At 48.0% G+C, this 17,300-nt stretch overlaps 1 protein-coding gene across 6 annotated transcripts in view; it reads left to right on the plus strand.

Annotated features, from left to right (window-relative positions):
* The window catches only part of AFF1 (AF4/FMR2 family member 1), a 106,071-nt gene that overhangs the window by 25,896 nt on the left and 62,875 nt on the right, over positions 1–17,300 (plus strand). The window contains exon 1 of one of the 6 annotated variants that reach the window (XM_040556082.1): positions 4,412–4,580. The exons of 3 other annotated variants lie outside the window; for them this stretch is intronic. In XM_040556082.1, coding sequence (XP_040412016.1) covers positions 4,564–4,580 — 17 coding nt within the window. In that variant the 5' untranslated portion in view covers positions 4,412–4,563. Of the gene's footprint in view, positions 1–4,411; positions 4,581–17,300 lie in introns of those variants that run through there. 2 more of the 6 variants (XM_040556086.1, XM_040556084.1) reach the window with 2 other exon arrangements.

Here is a 17,300-nt window from a genome sequence, read left to right on the forward strand (position 1 = left end):
AAGCAGCTCCCTGTCCTGCCCAGCCTCATTGGAAAACCCCAGGAAGCACAAGTAGGATTGTTGAGATGTTTTAGAAAATCTGAAAGGACTAGGATGTGCTTGAGCAGTTTACTATCTTCCTTGTTAACTTACAGCTTTGACAAAGAGCATGTTCAGTTTTGTTTTCTTTTAAAATCCCTTTTATATCTTCACCGAGCTTGAAATGTTGTTTTCACACGTCACTCCCAGTATTCTTTGCCTTTTCTTTCCCCAGAGATATCTTCCTCAGAAAGGAGTAAAAACCACTCTGCAAGTCAGAAGTAGCATGTAACTGTGAGCAGCACTAGGGGAAGCACAGTGCGAGTGTCCCACATCTCGCAGACCTTTCCTGCTTCAATTCGTGGTTGTGTTATTCCTCCGGTCCAGTAGTCAGCAGGACCCTGATGTTCTCCAGCTGTGCTGTGCAATTTTTGCACTAAGGTTTCAAATTATTTGAGTATTGATGTTACTTAGAAGCTCTGTCCAGGGGTTATGCGTTGCGTGACATTGTGGTGACTTTGTTCATCTTTTTAAAGGCTGATATTCATACGCTTTTTATTTGAATTCACTGTCAAGCCAAATTTAGCATGATGCAGTTTGGGGATGGGAGGACACCATTAGGATTGCTTTGTCCTGAGGACTGGCAGTGGGATCTGTGTGGTTCGTGGCCATGTCTTAAAAGACTCATTCATCATTGTTGCCTAGGCATCAGTGATACTGTCATTTCTTAAATTTGAAGTGCTCACCTTTGCAAAAATAATAGCATCCTTTTCATCACAGTGTAAGTTCAATTAAAAAAATAAAGCCAGCTGCTAGGCTGGCATTCCTGTGCCACGGCGTTGTACAGTCATCCTTTGCTTGACCTGCAGGTCTGCAGCCTCTTCAGAGCTCAGCAAAGGGCTTTGCTTTGTGCTTTGAAGAAACTGGTGGTAGGCATCCTCACCTGGCAGCGTGAAGGGTGGTAGACATCTGTTATCCTGTCTCAGCGGCTCTCATGGACGTTCATGAGATGTGAGGAGGGCTGAAATGCTGGATAGTGACATATGGAGGGCTCTCTCCTGCCATGTTCTCTCGGAGAGCCTCTGTGCTACCTGTGCCAGTGCCTCACCTTGGCACAGCTTGGCATACCTCGGATCAGTGCAGAAGACCTTGCTGGAAGGCCATCACCCTGTTAAACATCAATGCCTTTGCACAATGTGGGAATCAACAAGTGCTCAAGCAAAAGGGCAGAAAACTGCTAGAAACTTTCAATGCAAACAAAGCATATTGTTTTTGATGATTTTTCCTGGAAAAAAAAGCTTAGCTGTTCTGGCAAGAGTATATATATATTTTCGTCATCTATTGTTATGCCCGAAAGGGCTGAAACGGATTGTATTTAATCTTCAGGGAGATAACCTTTATGGAAATCTTCAGCCTGTACTATCTGGATTAAGAGAAGCTCTATGAACAGCCAAATAGGGCCTTAAAACAGACAGCAGCTCTGTCTGTAATTTGACAAATGACATTTCTTAAAATTTCTTAAGCGGTGTATCTGTGCAGTGTAGACAGACAAAAGCTTTGTTTGGTATTGGAGACAAAGAGGAAGCCTGTAAGTATCTAATTTTCAAAATTGTCTTGAACACAGAGCAGGCTCCAGCCTGGTTAAGTGTAGGCAAGGGGCTTGAGATATCCTTTACTGATGCTGTCAGTCTCTTCATACGGGACTGAAGCATCCAGGCGTGTCTTCAGAAAATTTGTACTTGTTCTCACGGGAAGGAAAATGACCCTTTCATTTAATGGTCTTCTTTGACAAATTTCTTAAAAGCTGTGTCGCCTGGCTTACATTAAACATCTGGAAATGTAGTCTGGACTTTGGGCCCAGGTCCAAATTCATTTCTAGTCAAGCAGATCTGACATTTGGTCCGAGTCTTGATGTTTCCCTAAGCACTTGAGGAGCCTGGAGTACTTAGCATTCCCTTCGTGTGGGTGAGCAGCTGAAGTGTAGGGCTTGGAGAGAGGAATGCTGACCGCCATCATCTCCATCATGGGCTTTCTGCAGGGTTGAATGAAAGCAATGGGATTGTCTGCTTTGTGCACACTTACCATCCGGACAATGGGAATAGGTTGCTGTGTTTTGTAGTGGCTTTGATTCAAGTGCAAACCGTCCTGTTAAATGCAGAAAATAGTTCCAACTTGCGTGTGAAAAACATGGAAAACACCAGCAAGCAGGTTGTTGGAGCAGTGCAGGAGCCGCAGGTCTTAGCAGGGTGTGGGGTAGCCAAAGGCCTAATTGCCCCCGTTTGCATTGTGCATTTCCAGCGCTGAGCCTGCGGGGTGTGTGACTTGGTGTGGCAGGACATATTTTTTGTTTCGTTGTTTAAACAGCAGGGTGGAAGGACCTCATGTTCTACCCATAGATTATGAATGTTCAGAAGTGTTTTAACTTCCTAGATACATCTATGGAGGAAAAAAAAAAAAATCAAAGATGAAACTTTGAGATAGATTTCAGCTCATTTCCTTTCTCTGCGTAGTACCCCTTCTTTCAAAAAGAAGGATTCTGTTGTTGCTTGCATGAAGACAGTTCAATGAAATTTTAATTACTTGACTTGAAAAAATGTAGATACTCTTAAAAAAGTAAATGCGTCCCTTCCCTTTTTCCCTGTTTCCTAATCTCTTCAGCCGAAATTGCAGAAAATAATTATATGTATAACTCTCTAGGGCAATCTTTCTTCTAGTGGGAAAACCCCTCTAAAACATTGGCTGGATATGCAGTTCTGGTGCCACTAATAGTATGGTTAATTATCAGTGCTTTTGGTTATACTTACATACTTAGAACTTTCTAGCAGCAGTGAACCATATTCTTTTCTCTGCAGATGTCAGATTCTTGGCATTATTATTTTCTTAGGGGAAAAATGAAGTTCCTTGGAGTGACAAATGAGCTTGAAAGAGGATGTGGGATTATTTATGTATATATTTTTTTAAGTCATAATTTTAAATGATGTGATCAAGCCCTAAGAAGAAAAGAATACAAACTTTGAAAACTGCAGTTGCTCCTGTACTCTTTTTGGTCATGTCCATCGCACTGAATCCAGATTTTGCCACTTAAGGGAGGTGAATGTCCTGGTAGAGAAGATGAACATGGGCACAGAGACTTTGTAGTCTCTCCATCCCCAGTGCAACTTGGTCTAAGTCGGTCGTGTTTTGGGGGCAGGCACTGCAATAACTGATGTCTGCACATTGCACCTATATAATATTATGATTCTGCCTTGCAAAACAACACTTTAAAAAAGGGGAAAAAGGCTCACTTTTCAGTTTAGAAGCATGTATCGTGAGTGGGCGTTTGGGTAAGGCCAAGGCCTGCTTTGCTGGGGCTGGCGCCATTCCTGCCATTGCCCCCAGTGATGGAGGGCTGGCCCCCGTTTGCTCAACGGGGGATGATGTTTTGTGGCCCTTGAACCGACAGGGATGTTTTCTAATCGTGTAGCTATGAGGTTTTTAAACTGCCTGTTTGAATCAGTAGGCCTGCAGAAGTTGTGGGTAGTGGTGGTGAGTACTTTGTGATCTAATCTACTGTTTCACGTGAATGGGGTACAAGCTGCTCTCTGGGTTTTTGATCTTTGACATACTGATGGGCTTAGAACAGCAATGGGGAACGTGTGTCGGTGGAAATGCTGGCTGTGCCCGAGCTGCCAAGAAAGGCTGAGGGGACGTCGGTAAGCATGCTGCCTGCCGAGTGTTTGCTTCATGACTGGCCTGTAGGAGTTGGGTTTTATAATGGTGCCAAGGAACACCCAGAGAAAGGGACGGGTAGCGCTGCTTTCTGCATCGGTTCGTACACCGATTGCGTAACTGGTTGGGGTTTGTTTTTACCTTATTTTACTTTTCCCTTCTCCCAGCCTGCAGTCTGAGGCGTGGGCACCTGCACGTTGAGCCGCTTCCGACGCCGCGCTGTGAAGTTGCCTCTCGTTTTGCTAACCCTCTTCAGAGCCCTGCCCGCGACCCACTTTATTTGCGTTCGCCCCCCTCCAGCCTCCCGCAGGAAGCCCCCAGCCTCGCGGCCGCTGCTCTCCCCTCAGCACTTCCCCCGACACACACACACCCCCACCCCCCCGGGCGGCTCCAGTCGCTCCGCCCGCCCCCCGTGCCTCCATTTGCGGCCAGGCCGGGCCGTACCACAGCGCCCCTCCCGCGGGGGGACCGGGGGGCAGCGGCGGGCCCCGAGGGGCCGCGGCCGGTCCGCGGCGCCCCCTGCTCGCTGCCCGCCGCGGGGCCGGGCAGCGCAGGGCGACGGGGCCGTGAGGGGCCCCGCTGCCGCTCCCGGGGCCCTTCTGTGGCGCCGGGGCCTCCCGGTCGGCGCCTCCCCGCCGCCGGGCGGTGCGAGGAGCCGGGGGAGGGCCCGGCCGTGGGGCGGGGGGAGCCGGGGCCAGCCCCGGCCGCCGCCGCCAGCGGGGCGATGAGGAGCAGCTGCCGGGCGGCGCCGTAGCGAGGCCGGCAAATGGCCGAGGGGCCCCGTGCCGGCCGGCGGCTGAGGCACCGCCGCATGGGGGCCCGGCGCTGAGCTTCGCCATGGCTGCGCATTCCAGGTACGGCCCGGCAGCGGGGGGGTGGGATCCCGGCCTCTTCTCCCGGTACTCGTTTTTGGGGGTTTTGTCGCGGTTCCGTGCCGTAACTCGGCGTGAGGAGGCAGCGCGGGCTGCGGGCGGCAGCCCGGGGTCAGGCTGCGGGCGAGCTGCGGTTTGCCAGGGAGAAGCGGGGTACGGGGGGAGGCAGCCCGAAGGCAGCCGCACCTCACCCAGCCGCCGCGCTTGGCGAAGCCACGCTCCTTAAGGGACGTGGGAAACATCTGGCAGCTTTTCGGCTGCTCTCAGGGACGTTTCAGAAACTCGGCTTCGGGCTCCTTCGTCCCGCACCGCACAGCCGCCCCGCTCCCCTTCCCTGCGCGCAGGAAGAAAAATGGTGGCATCGCCGAAGCAGAAGTTTGGCACCGGCGCTGCGCTTTCGCAGCGGCGCTTCGCTGCAGCTTTGAAGCCAGGAGCTGGCTTTAAATTACAAACTGCAAAATGACAGAGCCCTGAGCTTTGGGGAGGAAGGGCTGGAAGATTGATTGCTTCGTTAGCAGCTGAACTCTTGTCGAGCTGCAACTGCCTGCTCTTCTCGCTGTGTGTGGGGAGCCCGGGAGTACTTAACAAAGAGACCAAGGTTTAATTTTCCAGCTTTTTTTTTTTTTTTTTTGCTTCCCCCTTTGTGCGATCGCTTGATTCGCATGATTTACTGGCGTGCATTATCAGTGCATTGCTTTAATAGACCCACATGCTAAGAGAGGGTTCAGCGTAAATTTCGGCGCTGCTAGCTGGCCTTGAGGTTTGGCTGGTCCCCAAGGCCAGGGCCATGCTTGCTGTCTCAGAGGTCGCACAGCCATTTTCTTGGGTGCCAGGGCCCAGCAGCAGCCCCCAGACCCATCTGTAACCCATGAGGGGGAGGCGTAATCCTCTTGGGCCAGGCGCCACTCCACCAAGAGCAAAATTCTGTCCGTCAAGATGTCCAAAATAGAAGGGACAGAGGTCAGGGGCTGGCCTGTGGGGCCAAGCACTGCGGAATGAGTGACCCACGGCACGTACCTGCCGCCCTGCTCCTCCATTCTGTGCGTTGGTTTCTGCTCCTTGTCAGGATGGTGTGAGGCTCTTACACTGTAAATCTGCGTCAGAGCATTTTAGCGCGGTGAGTAAGAAGGCAACCTCTGTGTGCTTCAAGATCAGTGTTCAAGTCTGATAAATGATCACTTTAAAAGACTTTTAAAAGGGAGTAGGAGTGAAAATGAGCAGCAGAAATGAATCTCTTGCAGGAGAGAGGTTATGTTTACCAGTAAGCTCAGTGCTTGTGATACTCTTCTTTTAGTGGCACAAGTTGGCTGTGTTATCCACCTCATTGCAACAGATACGTGCTGTATGAGTGCATAAAAGCTTTTCTTCAACAGCAAAGGATGAATTCGTATGTGCAATAAATAACTGGAGTTATGCTGCATAGGAAGGAGAGGCCAAATGTCTCTGGAATGAATTTGTTAAAACATGCCAGAGGGTTCTCCCTGGTAGGCAGCTGATGAAAGATGTGGGCGAGCTTTTTGGTTTTGCATCTCTTCTTAAAAAATAAAAATCTGCAAGCTCAGTAAATTACTGATGAGCTGGTATGATACAGAACACCACAGTGTTTAGGTATCGCTCAGTATGAGATCTTCGGGCACTCCTCCATCTGCTTGGGCTTGCTGTTTCTCATGCTGAGTGTTCAGTAGGCACAGCTAGTGCAAGGGATGTGAACTTGGGGAGGGTGCCAGTTTGGCAGCAAGAAAATCCTGCACCCATCCTTCAGCTTCAGTGCTGTGATCCAGGGCAGCTCCCATAGCATTTGGATTCCCTTGTTCTGAAGGGTGGAAGGGTAAAGAAAACCAGGTGGTAAAACATGCCTGTTGCTGCTCGCCAGCATTTTAAAAACTACAGTAGTAATGAGCGAGAAACTGGTGTGTTAATGGGTGCCGTAACAATTTTTTTTCCATACTGAATCTTAAGAATGGATTACAGCGTGAGTTGGGTGTTTTGTTTTAGCTGTTTGAGATGAATCAGCTTCTGCCACTGGCTACTGTAATTAGCTTATATCCAGAATCATTAGGTGAAGAAACCATCCCTCGGTCTGTGTTGTTCTGTGTAGAAAGTAGGGGGGTTGTTTTCAAGTTGCTGTCTGAGCTGTAGGCTTGCAGCCGTAGCTCTCTATGCACTCACTTCTGGAATGTGTGGCTGATGTGATGCTTGCAGTGTCCCCGGGCAGCACAGCCTCTGTCAGGTTTTTGTGCTGTATTCGGGAACGCGTGAAATTCAGAAGCAGAATCGAGCAGAATAAGGACAAGTTCACTTTCTTGTTGGATACGGTATGATGCTCAGCAGTGCTATGCAGCTGCTCTGAGGTATGGCAGGACCCCTAGGAGGTATGTGGGACCGACCGAGACCCTCTGTCAATGTGACAGCTCCAAGCAGAGGTCAGTGAGGCACAAGGATGTGGCTCCTTTGCCGGGTGGTGGAGCCCAGCTCTCTTCTGCTCCCTTCTTCATTAAAAAACAAGCTCTGCTGCAGCAACCGCAAGCTGAGGATCTTTAAATGCATAGCTGCTTTTTTGAAGAGGTAGGCTGCTGTTCTTGGGCTGGTCAGGACCATTGTAAATTAGCGGTGGCCCCTGTTGGTTACACTTAAAATTATGGATAGATACTGTGTTACTCTGGATGCTAAGAATTCCTGATTGTTGTAAAACTTGGCTTTGGATGTGCTCAGTGTGGTTGCAGGTAGGCAGAACCAACTCCGTTTCCTTATCTTTGTAGGGCAGCACTGTCAGAGCAGCGTGCAATCAGTGTCATGCCGTCATCCCCGCCGGGCTCACCTTGCTCCTTCTGTGCTGGCCCTGCAGGGAAGGGTGAGGATGGGCAGTACCCTGGGGAGCCCTCCCTTTCCACCCCGACAGCCCCATCACCGCAGCTGGCCCCAGGGGCGCCTCGGAACGGGGCTGGACCACTCATTCGGGTAGAAAAAGGAGCAGATGATGTGCCGAAAAAACCTTGTGGCTGTACCAGCGTTTAAAACACAGTGAATGCAGCAAAACAGTCTCTTCTAAAGGGAGTGATGCCGAGGCTTTTTCCCAAGGAAGAGCTACTTTGAATGATGCAGCTTGATTTTTTGCTCTGTGTCGTTTTTCAGCTTTCCAGGCCAGATCAACAGACACGTTTCATAACATGTTTGTTCTGTGGGTCCTGTTGATACAGGCAGATGCGAGTATTGGTGATACTGCATTCCAGTCAGCTGAGGCAGGTGAAGAAGGGCTGAAACAGTGTCCAAGTGCGCCTTACCTGTAAGTTGAAAGCTAAAACATCCACCACACTTCTCTGAAATCTTCCTGGAGAATTACACTTGGGTTTTCTCTGGCATGCGATGCCTGGCTGCCCTGCAGCATGCTTTGCAGGCTCCTGGGGAGTTTCAGTCCACAGCTGCCTACTTGTCTGGGCTCTCTGAGCTTGCTGTGGGGCAGCCCAGCTGGAAATGGCCCACGACTGGAGCTCCTCCAGGGAAGAGGACACCCAGGATGTTTGTTAGGGGTGGTGGGGATTACAGGTCCAAGCTGTAATAGGACCCAAGTCCCCCGAAACCTTGGAATTGCTATTATCACAGTGTGCCAGCCCTGGGATGGAAGGGAACGTTTCCTCAGATCAGGTAATTTTTGCTGGGTCTGAATCTGTATTGTAGAGGGAGGCATCTTCTTGCTGCTTTTTAGGAGAAAGTGCAGGATGCAGCACAAATAGCAGGAAACAAGCTCTTAATGAACTGCATCAATTCTCCTCAGCCTTTTCTTTCTGTGTGTAGCCACAGTGAACGAGAGCACGAAGCTGTTAAATCCTTTAAAAGATGTTATCGAACGGACCTCAGTGAATACATAGGAAAGCTGCTAAGACTGTTCCTCCTGTCGTGGTGGGCTACAGGGAGGCGAGGGAGAGTTTTCCACAGCATGCAGGCTGCCTTTCTACTGCCAGCTGCAAGTACAGGGCGGCAGGGAGCTGAGAGGCTGTTTAACCTCTATTTATAGGAAAGCATTCATCCTGTTTGGGCTTGAACATGGCACAGAGTTTTTTTCCCTGTGGTACATCACTGTGAAAAAAGCATGGCCGTGCTCCGTGTTGCAACTCAGGCTCCTGGGGCTGGTTCTGGCCATGATGCAGGGCAGAAGACACACGTAGCGCTGGGGTGGAGCGACTGGCTGGGGCAGACATCGCTCCGAGATGCGTCGTGTCACCGTGGGAGGATGAAGGCAGAGCTGCTTTGCTCGGGTAAAAGGCTTTACTGGGGAGCAGACAAGTGCTTGTGCAGATTTTCCCCAGCTGTGTGTTCACAGACAATTTGGGGAAGCAGCCCCCAGGTGCTGTCTGCTGCTCAGGTGCGGAAGTCATCCGTCGCCTGGTTTTACCGCACGGGTTTGGTGTGTGTTAGGGTTGTTCTGCTGCCCTGATCTTGTAGTGGAAGTGAGGGAACCAGCTTCATCACAGCTGCTCTGTGCTTCATCTGCACACATTTGTCTTCAGCATTAGCCTTGTTTGTTGTTTAACAGTTAGAGCTGTCATTTTTCATTGTACTAAATGTTTGTTTTAACAGTGATGGGAAGTTCCAGTGTTGTTCTGCAGCATTACCCGTCAGGTTAAGAGAAAGCAATGCCCCTGCTTTAGTTTTTAGAGAGAGGTCAACAAGCAAATGGTTAATGGTTAACCTCTGTGACAACAGTAAAACTCATTCTCAGAACTGTTTAAAAAAAAAAAAAAAAACAACAACCTAAAGTGTGGGTTTCGTTTGTGTACTTGTTAAAGGAAAAAAAAAAAATCCTCCCCACAACCTAAACAGGAAGAGTACAGCAGATGCTGTTTTTTTTTTTTTTTTTTTTTTTAGGAAGAGCAAAGTGAGAAGTGTATGATAGTGTTTGAGATATATATATACATACATGTGTGTGTGTGTATATATATATATATATATATACCTTTTTGCTCAGAATACCATTTACGGTGTAATTTATAAGCAGTAATTGATGTATTTGTTCATCAACATAGGAGCAGCACCTTTGTGGCACAGTAGTGTTTAGCAGCTGGTGTGTGTATGCGAGGTATGTGAGTGCGGGTGCCTCCTCTGAAAGGCAAGTCTTTTTTTCCTCCTTTCCTGAGCTGAGTTACAGGCATTGCAGTTTGAAATACTGACAGCTGTTAGCATCTGAACTTGCAAGGAATTATTAAAATGTGTAGTGGTAAAGGGGTTTTTACATCTTCAAAGAGTTCGAGACACCTGGTCAGAAATTGCTCTCAGTATTTGTGCGCTTCTGTAGTGTGTGAGATTGTATTTAACAAATGTATTACAGAGCTAATCCATCTTTGCAAGTACGGCTGAGAAACTCTCCCTCATGACTGCTCTGCAGCTCTTGCTCAAGGCTCCTCTCTCCCCAGCAGGCTGATATGGAGAAAACACCCAGCTTTGAGGGCTGGGCCGAGAACAGGCTGTCGTCGGTCTAGGAACACATTTGTTTGGGGCAGGGAGCTGGGCTTGCTCAGAGCCACCAGTGCCTGTGTCTGTGTGTTTACCAGGAGGAGTTTGGCTGGCGAGCTGGAAGTACAGGCAAAGAAATAGGCTGCAGAGGTGAGATAACTGCTGGCCAGCGCTGAGCGTCAGCTCCACCGTATCGCTGACCTCCTGGAGCTGCCTATCTTAAAAGCGCTAAAACCCCCGTGGTTTCAATAGATGCAGAGGTGAAGGTGCCTTGGACACACATCACTGGGCACACGCTCTATGCCTCTCTCAGGAAAAGTAGATTTTCCTTGCTACTGCAGCGTAGTTAGAAACAAGAAATACACTTTGGTAGTGGTACCTGTCTGGGGGGAAACAAGGCAAAGTGGTGATGATACCGGAGACTTTGCGCCTCATCTCCTGTGATTTTGAGCTGAACCGATGGCCGGCTGAGGTTCTCACATGACAGTCCACCAGGCAGTGCTTCTCCTGCAGGAGCAACCGGCTGGTTTTAAAGCTCAGTCGGTGCCAATTCAAAAGCATGTCAAGTCTATATGCTGTTTTTTTTTCCCCCATCTATGACTATGCTTTATGCACGTTTATGTTGAAAGCTTGTGATTTTCAGTTTGTTTAAATGCTGTGTCTGTGAAATGTTTAAAGTGATGGTTTTTTAGTTTCACAGATCCTTGATTTAAGAGACAATGTTCCATAACTTCCTGCAGACCAAAGATGCCCTTTTAATATTTAAGGGGAACGCGATCGTTACGCTGAGGTTTGAGAACACCGTTTATCATGTTTATCTGTTTGCAACCCCCTGTCCATTGTACACAGCTGATTTCAGCAAACTAATAATAGGCTTGCTTTGCTTAGCTGGCTTTGTGAACCTCCTAGGAGTAAATGCCTGGTTCTGTGCAATGGACCACGGGCCTAAAGAAAGCTGCTGGTCTAGAGACTAAGAAAATTCTGTTGAACTGCCCAAATTCTGGAGGGAAAGAAAAACAGTTAGATTTGTGTTCTTTTCTTTGAGAAAGTCTTGTCTCCTTTCAGAGGCACGACAATAACGAGATGTGGTATTCAGAGACGTTTTTTCCATGCCATTCTGCATGAAAATCAGTTGACTCATACATCGAGGCATTAAAAATAACAGACCAAAAAACTTCCTAAACTGGCTGACATGGAAAAATGCAGCAACTCAAATGTTTCGCCTTTGAAAAAATACTTCGGGTCAATTAGTTCCACGGAGCTTTCACGCATTATTCTCTATGATCTGTTCCAAAAATCCCAGCCTTCTCTGTTAAAGCACATGCTGATAAAGGAATAGCTCTATGTCTTTTGTTCTTCCGGTACAGGATTTTTCAGTGTTCTCAAGCTATTGGGATAAAAATGATGTGATGTTTGGAGGAGCTAGCTGAAATTCTTCCCTGCTGGGAAAAGGCAGAGTTTGTCAGTTAGATGGTATAATGCAATCAAGGATTTGCAAGTACAAGAGCTGAAGGAGAGCATAGATGATGCTAATAGTGCTGTAGGAGTTGGGCCCTCTAGTTGTAACAGATGCTGGAGATTTTTTTTCCATAAGTTACCTCTGAAAAAAAACATATTTTTAACATATTCAGTAAGTTCTATTTAAGGGGAAAAAGAGCTTCACTTTCTAGTTTGTCTTAGCGGGATACAAGTGTTTGTACTGAGCAGTTCCACAGCCTAACAGGGAGCCATTAGTAACAATGGCTAAAGGAAGAGTTACTGGCTCAGGTAAACTCATCTCATAAAATGAGCCCCTCTGAGTACAGTGGTGTGCTGAAGGATTGGTTCTGAGTAGCCATCTACAACCTGCAGCTTCTTGTGCAGGAGTAAACCGTGCTAGAAACGTGTTTTAGCCAGAGACTTTCTGTGCAGTTACATGACATTGTGTGTGCGAGGCAGCCCGATCTGTCTGAGATGATGAGTTTGACTTAGGAAAGGAGAAGAAAAAACGATGCTAACAGCTTGGTTTCCAGCAGAACCTAGATTTCCCCTCTGAAGCTGCCCTGAAGTTTTCTTCCATTTTTTAGTCCTCTCCTCCTTCTAGGCCAGTTTGAAGCCCTCGATGGGTAAATAGGATGAGCTCGGCCTTTGAGTGACTCACAACATGACAGCCCTGACCTGGCGTTTCCACCCCTACTACATTGGCACGTCGCTGAGCAGCGCTGCTCAAGCGCTCCCAAGCCCTGTCAAAATACATGAATCGGTCTGGTTCCTGATGATTTGGAAGGTGTGTTTTCCTTCCAAGTCAGTCGAGCTAGCGGCCCTGTGGTAGGTGGGTTTCCCTAACTACACATCCCTTTCCCATAGGTTTTTGGAGGGACATGCGGAATGGATGGGCAGGGAGCCCATTGCTGTTCTTTCCCTTACAGCTCAGACATCTGATACAGTCTAGCACTGCTTTTCACAGCCAGAACCTTCATTCTGTGATTTTTAAATAAATGCAAACAGATTGTAATTGCCACACAATCTGATAATTGCAACCAAACCCACCTCAGGCTGGTTGTTGGCAGCTGTATTGGTGTGTGTTGATGTTGTTCCACTATTTGAATTTATTGTGGAAGCTTAGCAATTGATTAAAATCTGTTCCCAAGTGCTATTTTATTAAAACAAACAAAACCAAAACAAACCTATCCTGTAATGCATGCAAAGCCAGACACGATCTGGATTGTTTCTTGAATCTAATGAACAATAATTTGACATTCAGACCTTTCAGAGACTGGATCTTATGTCTCAGTCCTTGCCCTAAGAGCTGGATTTGTCTCTGTGCTGTACTTCGCTTGGTAGCAACACGCATGGATCACTTGGTGTCTCAGGTGAGGATGGTGCACGTGGCCCTGTGTCCACCCAGCTCTCTTCAGAGTGCTTGTTCTTGGGGCTTTCAGGTTGGGCAACAATTACTTGTGCTAGCCATAACAGGGGCAAAGGGGAGAAAAAGTCATTTTCAGCTATTGCAAACATAAAACTCAAAAGTAATGTGAGTAACATATTCCCCTACCCACTTCAAAAAGTCAGATAGAAATGTCGTATAGAAGATGGTGGTGTGAAGAGATCTCTCTTCTTTCCATGTCCTGAGCCTATCTTTTGCTTTTCTTTTGAGGGGTTTCTGTGCTACCGACCGTTTCACGTCTTCCTCTGGTCCTTTCCTTTCCCGCTGTGACCTTGGTGGGTGAGAGATGTCGATCATGGGCCAGATGAAGAAATAAACAACTTCTGGGTGGAGGAAATATCAGGAAAATAATTTCTTTATGTGCCTGTTCCTTTGTGCATGTATTAAATACCAAGGTAATGGTTTCCTTTTTTTAAAATGGCTTCCTTTGAAAATGTGCCATCCACCCCTCTCCCAGCTTAACAATGGAAATTTACAGATGATAATTGATATAAGCTATGTTTACTTGAGTGTAACAACTTTAAAGACCATTTATGTATAGTAATCTGCCAAGCAAATAATGATTTGTTTAGGTTTGTTCAGTGTTTCTTTCCTTCCCCTAGAGGAGTCCCTCAACACGTGTGAAACAGGCTCGGAGGGCTGAGACACCGGCAGCAGTCACTGGGGTTAATATGGTGCTTTTAAAAGGTCTTCAGTTAAGTGATGCACTTTTCTTAGAAAGTCCTTGAATGGTTCTTTCACCCATTCCTCTTCTTTTTCCCCTCGGTGAGCAAGGACAAGCATCTCACATCTTCCCAGCACGCAGCAGCCTCTGGGTGGAAGCGATGCATGGCTTCTGCTCCAAATTCCATCACCGTCACTTGTGCTCAGGTCCAACTTGTGGCCAGCTGAGCTGTCCCCTTCTTTTGAAAGGCTTAGCCTGTGTGTTGTAAGGCAGTCGACTACTTTTACGATCATGATCTGATTTCCTCGTTGCCTTTCAGCTCTCAAGTCCAGTTCCAGAAAGCATTCCAGTGAAGAGCGCTGCTTGAGTGTATGCGCAACAGCAATTCTTGACCTGGAGCTAGAAAGTGAAATGTGGAGGATGTTTATTGTGTCTGCATCTGTGTAAGCAGGTGCTCAAAAAGGGCTCCTGATCATAGCTTTAAACTGAGGAGTGACTTCTCTGTGTGTGCATGACAGAGAAGTGATGTGGGAGAGAGGAAGGCTGTTAGGCTCACCGTTTCCTCTATTCCTGTTCTTCTTCTGTTGTGTTGGTTCTTGCAAATGTCATATTTTATAAAGCAAAGAAATGTTAAGTTGGAAAAAAAAAGAAAAAAAAAAGAAAAAAAAAAAAGGTGTTTTAGACCAAAATACTGGCCAGAAAGGATTCCAGTAGTTTTTGTGAGGTGAAGTTGGATAAAAGCAAGGTTTTAGGTAGAATAGGCAAAAGAAGCAATAGTGATTCTGTTCCTTCCTCCTGCCCATTTTTTCAGGTGCTTCTAGAAATACTTACATGTACCACATCTGTAGTGCAAAAACGTTTGTGTCTCTGGTGGTGTGTTTAGTAATTGTAACAACTGAACCACTGAGTAACATGGAGAAGATACAGACTTCTGTAGAGAGTATGTGCAGAGGATTTAGGGAAATTCTGTTTGAAAAACAATGAAAAAAAAAAGGCAAAGAGTTACTGCGAGTCTTCACGATCAGCCTGTATTTTCTTGAAAACGCCTAGCTTTCCACGGATGACTGGGCTGGATGTGGCTTGGGTTATTTTGGGGGTTAGCCAGTGCTGGAGGTGTTGTAGTCTGGGGAGAGGCTGTTGGCGAGGCTTGCCACACCGCGTATAACAGTGTCAGGCACAAGCCGGGGATGAGGAAGAATCCCTGGCAGCATACGCAGAAGGATTTTAAAGCTTCTTTGGAAATTTGACGTGGTGCTTAATGCAGGGCATCTGCTGAGACCCTGGGAGAGCAAAAAGCCTCCTGCTCAGGGCGATGAATAAGCCTGGCTGGAAAAGGCATGTGGGAGGTCTGAGGACGACGAACCCCAGGGAGAGGCGGTGTTGATTCACTTCTCCTTTTGAAGCTGCCTCTTGCCACCGTGCCATAGAGGATGGGGACTGGAAGAGGCCATGGGCTACTGCCGTGAAAATCGTCGAATGGGCAGAGGCTCCAGAGGTTTTATCAGGGAAGCGACCTGCCCCTGGAAGAAGTCCTGAATGGACAGAAGGCTGCGTGTGCCTCGTGGAGCTTCTCCTGTGAGATCCTACGGCACCTTGGTGTAATTTGCCAGCCGTGGTTGCAGGTTTGGCATGAAATTACCGCTGTTATCGTCTGAGCAGATGTGACTTCCTTTGGTGGTGGTGGTTTCTGCAGACAGAAGGACAGCAGTTCAGAATGGGCTTGGAAAGATCCCAGTCCCTTAGAGAGTTCAAACTGGAAACAGAATGATAGAGAGGGTGTTGAAGCCAATACAATAGAAGAGCTGTAATGTAATTAACAAGGATGTTGACTAGTTGCCATTTACCAGTTGGCTGTCAGGTTTTGCTTTCCTTGAAAAAGGCAAGCAAAGTTGATGTGATGTGACCATATGTTGTGATGGCTGAGATAGGCCAATTTTTATTCAGCTGAAGTTGAGCTTCCTCTCTGATTTGCATTTGCAGGAGTTGCAGCTGATCTGTCTGTTCGTTCCGTGAGCTTCCTGCCAAGCTGAGCAGGAGGAAGAGCATCTTTCTCATTTGTCACAGCCTTGGTACTTGGCAAGGGCTTCACTGTATCGATGGTGTCTCAGGGCTGAAGTTTTGCAGGTGACAAAGCGGGGGCTTCCAGCAGTAACCTGCAGTTTCTTTCTCGACACGACCAAAGGTGCTGCGTCTGCATGGAAACCCTCCTGTCCTGCATGTAGGTGTCCAGCCAGCGGCTCTTGACTCTGACCCAGATTCCCGGCCGGCGGTAAGCTCCTCCCACACTTCCTCCAAGCTGGCCCCTTTGCAGTCATGCTCGCTGTCCTTTCCCTGATTTTGGGAGCCCGTCTCTGTTCCCGCTCGGGCACTGCCTGCCCTTCTGGGGCTGCTTTACCGGGATCTGCTGGCGAGGCTCCCGTGGTTACGTAGCCTTCAGTTGCTCAGTTGTTTAACCAAGTGCTTTTAACGGGAACATGAAACCAGGCAGAAATACAAAACCCCACAGAGTAATCTCTTAATTGCAGTGCTGTCGATGTCGATCCACCCCCCGTGGTTACTGTACTCGCAGGAGGGTGGTGGGGAAGGAAGAATATTAATAGAAATAGGCTAAACACTTAAGAAGGATAATTTATTGCCAGTCCGAGCATCAAGCTAAGCATTGCAAGTAAATGGACAATATAAGTGCTTTTGGAGGCAGAAATTGCCTCATTTGATGTAGTTGCTGTGTGGGACACCTAAATTCTATGGGGATAAATACACAAAGAGCAATTAATTAATAGTGGCAAGATACACATGCCTGCGCTGTCCTGAGGCAACCCCAAAAAAGTATTCATCAGCAGATTGCCCAGTTGCTGGCAGATGACTCCCTGCTGTGCAGCAGTTTGCCATTTCAGCTGGAAAATGCATTGTCCCTCAGCCTCCCTGCAAAAATCATGGCTGTGGCTGCTACGTGGTTCACAAAAAGCAGCGCGTGGCTTTCCAGCCGCAGAGGGGAGGTGTTTGCAGGCACGTTGGCTTTAGGATTTCTGGGTACTGCTGTAAACCTCCCAAGGCCCATTAGGCCTTACAGACGCCGTGTCAATCTTTGGGGTATCTCACCTAGGTTCAGCAGCAGCAGGCGAAAGCAGAGCAGCTCAGTATTGGTCTGGCAGTGTGTTGGTTGTACAGCTGCGTGCTCTCCCAAGCAGAGCAGGGTTATCAGCGAATCCCCACGCAGGGTAAACATTTTGGAAGCGGCCTTGCTGCTTCCTGCCAGCGCTGCCTTTTCCACTGCGTACTATGGGAGATCCGTCTGCTGGCTCCACATGCTGGCAGGAGCCCCTCGGTTGCCTGAGCCTTTCTTTGCGCGTTTGGGACATCCTGTGTTGCAGCTGGGCTCTCCGGGAAGCACGTGCGTGCCCGCCCAAGTTGCTGATGGTTGTAGCCCCTGCAAAATGCACCGCATGCGTGTATTTTTAGCAAGCAGCAGAAAGGAAAGGCGAAGCACCTCCGCATGTGTTTTGGAGGGACATATGCTTTGCAACGTGCATTAGGCATGCTTCAGTACCTGCCTAATGCGCCCTGTCGCGGATTATTGCATGGTTTGAATGCTTTCCAAGCCCTTCTGAATGACAATGAGCCGCTTTGTTATAGAGACATCAGAGTGATGGTTCAAATGCAGTTT

This window comes from Cygnus olor, chromosome 4, assembly GCF_009769625.2.
Source record: "Cygnus olor isolate bCygOlo1 chromosome 4, bCygOlo1.pri.v2, whole genome shotgun sequence".
In the NCBI taxonomy this organism is placed as follows: Eukaryota; Metazoa; Chordata; class Aves; order Anseriformes; family Anatidae; genus Cygnus; species Cygnus olor.